This window comes from Leucopleurus acutus (assembly GCF_964270905.1).
Source record: "Leucopleurus acutus genome assembly, chromosome: 5".
Classification (NCBI taxonomy): domain Eukaryota; kingdom Metazoa; phylum Chordata; class Mammalia; order Artiodactyla; family Delphinidae; genus Leucopleurus; species Leucopleurus acutus.
This window is the reverse complement of record NC_139147.1, coordinates 65,446,547-65,458,010: the sequence shown is the minus strand read 5'-3', so window position 1 is coordinate 65,458,010 and position 11,464 is coordinate 65,446,547. Positions and strand designations below refer to the sequence as shown.

The following is an 11,464-nucleotide window of genomic DNA, read 5'->3' as shown; positions in this document are numbered from 1 at the left end:
ACATTTTCATCACCCACGAAAGAAACCTCATTCTCATTGCATTCGCTCCCCACTCCTCCCCCTCCCCTACCCCTGGCAACCACTAATCTACTCTCTGTCTCTATGGGTTTGCCTCTTCTGGAGATTTCACATAAATGGGATCATACACTATGTGGCCTTTGGTGACTGGCTTCTTTCACTTCACAGAATGCTTTTAAGGTCACTCAAGCCATAGTCATATATTGGTACTTCATTCCTTTTTATTAATAACCAAACAATATTCCATTGTATGGATATATAACTTTTTTCATTTTTAACTTTTTAAAATTGTGGTAGAAAACACATGCCATTTACCATCTTAACCATTTGTAAGTGTATGGTTCAGTAAAGTACATTCACATTGCTGTGCAACAGATCTTTTCCGTTCTGCAGAGATGAAATTCTATACCTATTAAACAACTCCCCATTTTCCCCTTCCCCCAGTCCGATAACCACCATTCTACTTTGTCTCTATGCATTTGACTACTCTAGCCGCGAAGCATGTGGGATCTTTGCTCCCCGACCAGGGATCGAACCTACACCCCCTGCACTGGAAGGCAAAGTCTTAACCACTGGACTGCCAGGGAAGTCCCTGAATTTGACTACTTTAGACACCTCATATAAGTAGAATCACACAGTATTTGTCCTTTTGTGACTAGCTTATTTCACTTAGCATAATGTCCTCAAGGTTCATCCATGGTGTAGCATGTGTCAGAATTTCATTCCTTTCTAAGGCTGAGTAATATTCAATTGTATATATAAACCACATTTTGTTTATCCATTCATCTGTCAAACATCACATTTAAAAAATCCATTCATCACTTGATGGGCATTTTTGTTGTTTCCACTTTGGGGTTATTATGAACACTGCTATGAACACTCTTGTACAAGTTTATATATGGCCATATATTTTCAGTTGTCTTAAGTATATACCTAGGTTTGGAATTGTTGAGTGATATGATAATTTTAACTTTTTGAAGAATTGCCAAACTGTTTTCCAAAACAGCTGCACTATTTTACATTTCCACTACCAGTATAAGTATTCTAATTTCTCCACAGCCTTGTCAACACTTGTTAGTGTCTGTCTTTTTGATTAGAGCCATCCTAGTGGATGTGAAGTAGCATCTCATTGTGGTTTTGGTTTACATTTCCCTAATGACAAATGATGTCATGTTTATTCTTTAAATGGAAGAGAGGAAGGGATATGCCCAGGAAAACTGTTCTAATAGCTTCATTCTCTATTACTGTGAGGAGATTGGGGTGGCTGGGGAACACAGCGAGGGAGCGTCACTAGGATTGTTCAGGTAAAATCTAATATCAATACTTGAGACACTCACACCTCATATCTATAGGAATAACTCCTTCTTTTAGAAGCATCCTTGGGGGATTCCTTCAAGGGAGATCATATCTTCTGATCTCTGCTTGTTCTGACATTGAAACTTTTATTCCCATTACCTTTATATTCCATGTGTCATTCCATGTCCTCTGTCAGTTTTACTCTGAAAAGGTTGGGACTCCTATTCCTCTTCTAGTTGACAGCCAGCGCCACCTGGAGACTCACCTTTACTCCTGGTCTGGGACTACTTCCTACCACTTAGGGACTAAGAACTGAATATACTTTTCGCTGACTGATCTTGTGCACTATACAGATCTTTTAGTAGAGAGCCTGAGTCACTGAGAGTGAGGCCTGATCTCCATTTTCTCCCTTCTCCTTTCAGTCAAACATGTTCAGACAGGATCACTGGACCATACCGAGCCCATCCCCTCTGGTCCACTGCCTCACTGTGAAAGGTCAAAATGACAGCTCTGAAATGCATCACAGAATGTCAATGAGAAGGGCTGAAGTGGCTGAGGTGGACTAGTTTGAGGTGTTCTGCTTTAAGAAACATAGTAAAGTGTTAGGGCTGAAAACCAGTGAACTAAATTCAGTATTTAATTTCAGATGTTATTGATAACATCCAAGTTTTTGATCACTAATGATATTGTGGACCCTTCAATATTTGGGTTATTTTGTTCTAGCAACTGATTAATTATAACCTTAGTCATGTCACTCAAAGTTTTCTCACAGGTTCACTGTAAGTTTATCAGCTTTTACCTAGTTTTGCCAGCCCACAATCAACAGAAAGGCTGCTTATCCGCCTGGAGTCTGGGCACTGGCACATTTTGTGGACAATTGAAGAAAAAGCTAAAGAAGCTTTGAAGTTTTAAGTAGAGATTTTAAAACTATAATTATTAGACATGAAATTCAGGTATAAAAAAGGGGATTTATGCATGATTGTTCAAACAGAGGCTTAATTCATTGCAATACACCACATAATTATACCAAATCGCCAGGGAAACAATATGAAGAATCAAGTCTGCTATAATGTTCAAACAGAAATTAAATGAAAGGTTCAGCTCACAAAAGTAGTATCAGATGATCATCTCAGTTATGATTGCTGGGCAGATACTCTCATACCAGGTAGATCACGTTGAGGCTTTTTGCTTTTAAATACCAGTTCAACTGGCTACACGTTCCACACGATGCAGACACTCTTCAGAGGTTAAAGGTAATAAGGAAGTGACATTCTGCCTCTCCCATAGGTGTATACAGAGTAGTATAACATGTCTGAGTTTTGCTTTAGGTTAAAAATCAGAAGAAGATTATCCCTTGGAATAGATTAAATCACTTCCATTAATGTCAGAATATAACAGGCAGGGTCAAAGAGGAAAACAGTAAAAATTTGTTGGAGGTATTAAGAAACAAGAAAAGAGATCTTACAACAGTTACCTTCCCTTAAGAGAGAAAAAAGTGCTGTTACGAATTATTTTCCGCACATTTTCCGATTGAAAATTTTATAAACAGTTTCGAGACATGATGGGTTTGTATGCTTTTGGGAATGTGTATAAATTGCTAATATTCTTTTCTTGATCCTCTCTGGGATTTGTGAACGTGTTTCTGTTCAGTGCTTTGGAGGAATGAGTACAGAAATATCAATGCATGGATAAGTATATGTGCCTATGTTTTTTGTATGATGAGTCAGAGGTATCTGTAACTGTTATGTGAATTTTACGAAGCTACCCAGTAGATTTTTACTTAAAAAATAAGAACACATTTAGGCAGAGTCACTACAAATGACCATTCAACAATGATTTTTCAGAGTGGGAAACAGAACATAGTGTTGACACTGATGGTTGTAAACAATGTTGAGGAGAGATTCATTCTTCATAGGTTTCACTTTTCTTTCTGTTTTGTATCATTTCCTGTACCTGAGGAGAATGAAAAAGAATTTTTTTTCACTTGCAGTTTTGGTCTACTTTGAGTTACCTTATCTTGTAGGGTTAAAATATATAGACATTTAAAATACTGAAGTCCTTTTAAATTTTTGCTATCTTGTGGTTTTACGTATTATGTTACTGTAAATTTAATTTGCAGGTTTCCTGACTGTTAAAGATGCTCAAGAAATTGTCATGTAAAAAATAAATAATAAATAAATTAATAAATAATAAATAAATAAAAATAAAATAAAATACAGAAGTCCTTGTACTGACTTGGTACAAATAATTTAGACTTTGATAAGTCACGAATACGTGTTGTAATATCTAGGGACACCATTTAAAATATTAAGAAGGTTATCAGGGCAGTGACCTTATTCTGTATGATACTGTAATTATAGATACATATCATATACATTTGTCAAAACCTATAGAATGTACAACACAAAGAGACTTTATGTAAACCATAGACTTTAGTTAACAATAATATATCAAACCAGCTGATCAACTGCAACAAATCTACCACACTAATGCAAGATGTTAATAATAGGGGAAATGGGGGAAGGAGAGGGAGTAAATGGGAACTCACTGTACTTTCTGCTCAAATTTTCTGTAAGCCTAAAACCATTCTAAAAAATAAAGTATATTAATTTTTAAAAATCACCCCAATGTGAAACCAAAAAAAAAAAAAAAGATTAAGAGAGTATAACTTCTAAATAGAGAGAAAAATGGAACAATAAAAGAAGATAAAAAGTAGAGGAAAAGAAACAAAACAGGCAGGACAAATAGCATATGGTAGGACAATAGATTTAAACCCAAATGTATCTTTAATAACATCAAATATAAAGGGACTAAATGCTCCAATTAAAAGATTATCAGATTTGAATAATTATAAAAATTATAATACATGCTATATATAAGAAAGATATCTAAAAGACAAGGACAGAGTAAAGTTAAAAATAATAAATATATACCATTTAAATATTGACTAAAATAAATCTGGTACAGCTATAACAATATTGAAAGGAGTAGAGTTCATGTTATACCTCTTAATGATAAAAATTCAATTTACCAGAAAAATATAAGAACTCTAAATTCATATGCACCGAATAACATAGCCTCAATTACATATACACAGCGTAAATTGACAGAACTATAGGAGATAGGCAAATTCACAATAATATTGGACGACTTGAACAATATGTTTAGCAAACCTGATCTAGTGGATATATTTAGACACTTCCCAATAATTGCAGAATAAATATTTTTTCAACTCCAATTAATTCATTCACGGCAATTAGCCATATGCTGCATCATAAAGCAAGTCAACACATTTCAAAGATTTGAAATCTTGATCTCTGAGTAAAATGCAATTGACTTAGGAATCATAAACCAAAGGGCAACTAGATATCTAATATTTGATAATTTATATAAATAATCTAATGTCAAAAAATCCATAAGTTGAAGAAGAAATCATAATGAAAATTAGAGACTATTTTGAACTAAATAAACTAAAAACACCACACACTTAAATTTATGTGATAAAACCCATATGTATATATTATATATTAAAAAGGAAGATCTGCTTCCTATATGCAAGAGTAAGCAATAAAAAAAAATGAATTCTGCAAATAAGAATCAGATGATCATCTCAGTTATGATTGCTGGGCAGATACTCTCATACCAGGTAGATCACGTTGAGGCTTTTTGCTTTCAAATACCAGTTCAACTGGCTACACATTCCACATGATGCAAATAACAGCTATGTATTCATGGATAAAATACAGCTATGTATTCATGGATAACAGCTATGCATTCATGGATAAAATACAGCTATGTATTCATGGATAAAATACAACCCTGCCCACAAAAGAAAAACCCTACAAACCAAAACAAAACAAAAAACCTCACAGCTACCTGAAGGTTCCGGTGACTAAGCAAAGACAGGCAGATTTTGGAGAGGAGTCTAAACTTAGAGCAAGTGGCCAAATGGAGCGAATTTCTCATTTTTTGTAATTTTGACCCAATGCCAGTCGTGACTCACAGACATAGCTATGGCTGCACGAGAATGCCTCAAACTGTGACAGAAAGCCCCCTGTCTTTCTGGATGGAAGAATTACAGGAAGTAGACTGGTCAAATATGGCTAGATGCTGAAGAGTGAGGGGAAATCCTAGAAGAGGGGAGGAGATTCCTTAATTCTGTGCATGAACTCTGCACAAGCCTCAGGTTGACTTCTGAATCATGCATTCATAGGACAGATTCAAAGTAGTAGTAGGCTTAAGGAACTGACCTGAGCTATGACCACAGAAGGCAAGAGAGAGAGCTTACAATTCAAATCTAACCATGTTAACTGCCAGCTAAAACAAAAACAACACCATCACTTGTCACAGCAGTATGACAGAACTCAAGTCTACACAGCATAATATTCACAATGTTAAGGATACAATTGAAATTATCCTAGTTATAGAAAACCAAGAGAATGCTACACATTTTAAATGGAAAAGATAACTTTAACTTCTTCCTTTCTGATTTGGAAGCCTCTTATTTTTTATTAAAAAAAATTTATTTGGGGCTTCCCTGGTGGCACAGTGGTTGAGAGTCCGCCTGCCGATGCAGGGGACACGGGTTCGTGCCCCGGTCCGGGAAGATCCCACATGCCGCGGAGCGGCTAGGCCCGTGAGCCATGGCTGCTGAGCCTGCGCGTCCAGAGCCTGTGCTCTGCAACGGGAGAGGCCACAACAGTGAGAGGCCCGCATACCGCAAAAAAAAAAAGGCTAATGCTGAAAATACTGATAATACTAAGCGTTAGGTGTAAGTGATAAGGATGTAAGACAACTGGATCTCTAAAATACACTGCTATTGGGAGTGTAAATTGGTACAATTGCTTTGGAAAATTGTTTGAAATACTCTACTAGAGCTGATCGAACACATACCTGACAATCCAGCATTGTCTCTTGTGGGTATACACCCAAGAGAAATGTGTGTATACGTGCACCAAGAGACATGCACATGAAAGTTCCTAGGAAAATTTTTTGTAATAGCTCCAAGCTGGAAATAACCTGAAGGTCCACATCTATCACAGAAAGGATAAATTGTGGCATTTCATACAATGAGTACTATACAGCAATGAAAATGAATGAACTACAGCCACACACAACAGCACGGATTAATCTCACAGACATATTTTGAGAAGAAGAATGAACCAATGAGTCCCTAGTACATGGTTCCCTTTACATAAAGTTTAAAAGGTTGACAAGCCTACACAGATATAGAGAACAAGCTAGTGGTTACCAGTGGTGGGGGGCAAACTACTGGGTGTAAGATAGGCTCAGGGATGTATTATACAACATGGGGAGCAGAGCCAATATTTTGTAATAAGTGTAGATGGAAAGTAGCCTTTTAAAATTGCATGAAAAATTAAAACAACATTTTTAAAGTCTCAAAGGTAAAGCTTTTGGCTCTAGAAGTCGTGCTCTTAACCACCAAAAAAAAAAAAAAAAAAAAAGAAATTTAAAAATAAATTTAAAAAAAAGGCTGACAAGTCTAAACCAAAGTGTTTCATGATTCATGTTTCATGGTAGAATTATAAAGAAAAGTGAGAATGTCATTATTGTAAAATTCAGAATAATAGTCCCTTTGTGGGAAGTGATAAGCATGAAGAAAAGAAAGGGGGCTTCTTGGATGCTGGTAATGTTTTAATTTTTTTTGAACTTGAATGGTAGTTACAGGTGTGCTCACTTCATGATAATTCACTGAGTTGTATATGTTTTGTACACTTGTATGGGTGCTATATTTTATAATGAACAGAATAACAAGCTTGTTCTTTTTTTCCTATTCCATACCTGGCACAGCATAAAACTCAGGGGGTCTTCTGGCTTTTCATAGACTAGCTTTTCAGTGATCTGCTGAGGGAGAGAGAGAGAAAGGCATCACATTATGGTTCTGAGCTAAAGCTATATGGTCAGGTTATACCTGAAGCAATCTTTTACATTAACCTAACATCTACCATAGCATTTTAAAGAAATTCGTATATCTCTACATAGTGACAAATTACTTTCTTACTGCTGATAAATTTGGGCAAATTAAGGTAAAATGTGGAGGGATTAAAAATTTAGGAATAAATAATAATGTATATTTTTCTAGTTTCTAAGATCAAAGAGTTTTGGAGAAAGGTTTTGAGAATTGTGATTTTGCTAGACTGAGAAATCAATAAATTATTTGCTTTGAAGAATAGTCGAAGAAAAAGTTTGGAATAAAAATTTTAAAACACTGTATGATTTTTACATAGAAACTTCCTCCTAAGGCATTTGATTCTAAAAGGTGAAAATGATGTTCAGCATTTGTAATAATAAATGAGGAAGAACATAAAAAACTTCAGAGACCCCCTTCCATATGTTTTACTGTTGTTGAATAACTCAAAAAATTATAATAAAGCAAGCAAAATTCTCACTTGCAGGGAATAACAATAGGGCAATTTTTTTGGTATAAAATATTCTGGTCTGTTTAATGCATCCACGCTAATTAATTATTTCATATATGTGTCTCCTGAACACATATTTATAACTAATTTTTCTGATAACAACGTTCAATGCATAAGCATTGTTTTTTTCTTGACAGATAAAGAAAATTACTTACAGAACGATTAGAATTCTACTTTCTACGGCTTTCATCCTTGAGTTTAATAATTAGTATTTCTTTGGTTAAAGCCAGAAAATCCAGCCATTAGCATTCTCCCACAAAATGACATTTTAAAGAAAGAAAAGGCATACAGCAGTGTTAATAAAGCAAATATCACTTATCTCTATTTTATATGAGGAAACTGAGATTCACAGAAGTTAGGTAATTTCCTCCAAATCACAAAGATGAGAAGGGACAAAGTTAGCTTGGAGCCCTGGGCTAACAGATTTTAAAATTTGTGCACTTTCCTCTATTTCCTACTTCTTTAAACTTAAATTCTTCCAGTTTAAATGCTTTCATTTGGGGTGGGCCACTCTTACTTACAACTTTCTAACCACAAAGTTATTTCATGTATATATGTCATTATATATGTATATACACCTTGCTGCATAATAATATTAACATAAAAATACACATGTCAGGAGAACAGAAACAAAAACAACAAAACAGCAAAAACTTTATAAATGTGATAACATTTTATAATTCTGTATTGGCCAAGGAATGTCATACTTTAAAGAAGGTTCCAGCCCCATATCCTGAGGTCTATAAAATTTGTAGTTTCAAGAATTGGAAGCAACTTTTAACTATGTCATTTTTCTCCTAAAGACTGTGGGTTCTTAGATGGTCACAGGTTGGTCATCTTTTGAAAGTATTATATTCCTGCCTGGAAAGTCTTTTTCTCTCCTTTTCAATTGCCATTATTTTGTCATTCCTTCCTAGTCTGGCTCAAACTTTAACACTGGGCCAAATTTTTTCCCTAGCAACCAACCTATCAGATCTCTAATTCCTCTGAAGGGCTTCACATCATGATAAAAATCATTCATTTGGTGTTTATCATTTACTACTTTTGGTTAATACATCTTAATGCACTTACTGACTTCTCATTAAGATTATATCCCTTTTATAGCAAACGCCCTTTCTTGTACCTCTTATAAGCCAAGTCAAAGTTTGTCGTTTACATTATAATTACTTTAAAACTCACAATTAAAAAAGAGGTTGAGTGGTTTACCTGGAATATTTGCAGAATGTGGTGTTTCTCCACGTATCGAAGTGAAACTTGATAAGGATCTTCATGTACTATAGGAGGTAACTGCTTCTTATAAGGTTGATTGTATGCCTGAAAACTCCTTCTTTCCTGGTATTCTGAAATATCAACCTAAAATGGAAATATCCCCCAAGAGAGTCTTTAATGAAATGAAAATCCCCAGGAAGTTTTGTTGCTATTGCTGCTGTTATCAGTGGAATCTGGTATTGATGGGATCTGAACACCAGGAATTAAGAGCAAAGACATTATTATGAGAGACCTGGCTGATTCTCCAGGCAATGTAATGCACCTTGAGTCCTGGGAGGTACCTTAGACATCTCCAATCTACTTCAAATACTTTTCCCTTCACAGAGATTTCCAACTGACTCCAAATTCCTTTCCTTTGGTAGAAGCCCAGAGGGGGAATGACTTAGTGTCCCAGTGTTAGCAGCAGAACCAGGACTTGAAACCCAGGTCTCCTGAATCCTGGTACGTTGATCCTTCCTGAATGGCCTTACTTAGTGTAGCAGAGAAGGCAATCCATCTTTTTATTTCCCACCCTTCTCCTGCCCTTCCTGAATCCTATGGGTCACACATACCACAACATGTGCCCTCTTCCTACATTCTGCCAGACCCCTGGCTTAACCTCCAACCTCCCAGGTGGGTATCAAATGCCCCTTTAACCTACAGGCTTGGTTTCCACGGGTTGAGTTTTTTCTTGACTGATGATATAGTCCAATTTGGATGAGATGGAGGGAAATCTTGGGGAGTAGGCTTGGTCTTTTGTTTGGGAAGTACTGGTCAATCCGTGATCAAATGGGATGAATGCTTGCAGATCAGCTACACTTTCCGTTTCAGTTTCAAGGGAAGCCTTGGTTATGCTGCCATCTGTCTGGCCAGGCTCAAATTTGCAGGGTTGTACTCTGAAGTCAGCCTCTTTGTCTTCCTTGCTGCAGCCAAGCTGGTGGAATAATCTATCATCAGACCGGCTACATGCTCCATAGTCAAACAGGTTGTCTTCTGTGTAATCATCCTCTTCTTCCACTAAATCGTCAGCCTGGTCAGATTCACTGCCAGCCTTGTCAGGGTCAGCAGCCTGGTGTTCAGATGGTTTAGTAGCTTGGTCATACACTTCGTGGTGCGTCTTTACAGATGTTCGGTGGTCAACTTGGTCAGACAATCTATGATCAATCTGTTCAGAAGTTTTTCGCTCAACCAGGCCAGACAATCTACTTTCAATCTGTTGAGAAGCTCTTTGGTCAGCCGGGAGGGACATTCTGTGATCGCTCTGCTCAGAGGCTCTTTGTAAAGATGGGACAGATGGTTTACAGTCAATCTCTTCAGAAGCTCTTCTCTCAGCTAGGCTGGACATTCTGTGATCAATCTGCTCAGAAGCCCTTTGTTCAGTCTGTTCAGAAGTACCTCGTTCAGGCAGAGCAGACATCTGGCTGTCAGTCTGTTCAGACTCCATGCCACCAGCTTGGCTAGATGCCTTGTCGTCCATCTGTTCTGACATGCTTCGGTTAACCTGATCAGATGCTCTAAGATCGGCAACATGATGAGCATGGTTGGATGCTCTGAGGTCAGCCCGATCAGATGTTCTTTCTCCCATGGAGTCATATGCTTTGTGGTCAGCTTCATTAACTACGTTGGGTTCAGCCGGGGCAGACACTATCTGGGCAGCCTGGTCAGCTGCTCCGTGATCAGTCTGGTCATCAGCTTCCACTTCATCCTGGTTCTGTCTGTTGTCTTCCTGGCTGTCTGTGTGGCTGTCATTTGGGGACTTGGCCGTACTTTGGTTTTCCGATGATTCCGCCAGAGCCTCTTCTGGAGGCTTTTCCATTTTCTGCCTGGTACCAGACTGGTCTAGATTGCCAGACGCTGTGGGTGGGGCCGCGCCGGGTAGTCTAGGCGACCTTCGGAGCGCACTAGACAACAATACCCGCGGGCTTTGTTTGGACCTCCGAGCTCCAGCTCTTCCGGGCGCGCGGGCGGATGCCGGTGGATGCCGGGAGGTGAGCGGGGGAGCCCCGCCGCTGCCTGGGGAGGGATGCCTCCGGGCGCCCAGCGAGGATGCGAGTGCAGGGGCGGACACCCTCTCCCAAGAAGTGGTGATGCCCACAGCCTGGCGTCGCCACCGCCCAGTGACCGGGCCTCAGGGCTCTGTGAATCGGTGCCTTAGAGCGGTCCCCTCCCCGTTTTCTTACGGAGGTCCGCAGCTGTGTGTGTGAAATAGGATCCAGCAGGTTATCACTCGAACCAAGAAAATGTTAGCTATGAACACGCGTCCAACCACATGAGGGCGGCAGACCTGAACAGAGGTTACTGTTGCCATCAACCAAATGCCACGTTTCATCAGCTACTGACTTTTTACAACCACAGTTGTATTGCAGAGTATGATTACTGCTGGGCATGTGCTAGTAAACGGTCCTGCTAAATGTTATTTTTCTTTAGACTCTTATCGGTATTGGGGTGATGTGGCCCAAATT

General features: G+C 38.2%; 1 protein-coding gene across 1 annotated transcript; it reads right to left on the bottom strand.

Annotated features, from left to right (window-relative positions):
- Positions 1 to 3,015: 3,015 nt before the first annotated feature.
- On the bottom strand, positions 3,016 to 10,818 carry TEX55 (testis expressed 55; the record flags this gene model as incomplete). Its single annotated transcript, XM_082839002.1, has 4 exons — positions 3,016 to 3,267; positions 7,117 to 7,179; positions 8,961 to 9,107; positions 9,664 to 10,818. The coding sequence occupies 4 exons, from the start codon at positions 10,816 to 10,818 to the stop codon at positions 3,217 to 3,219; spliced, it is 1,416 nt and encodes a 471-aa protein (XP_082695128.1). The 3' UTR covers positions 3,016 to 3,216.
- Positions 10,819 to 11,464: the final 646 nt, after the last annotated feature.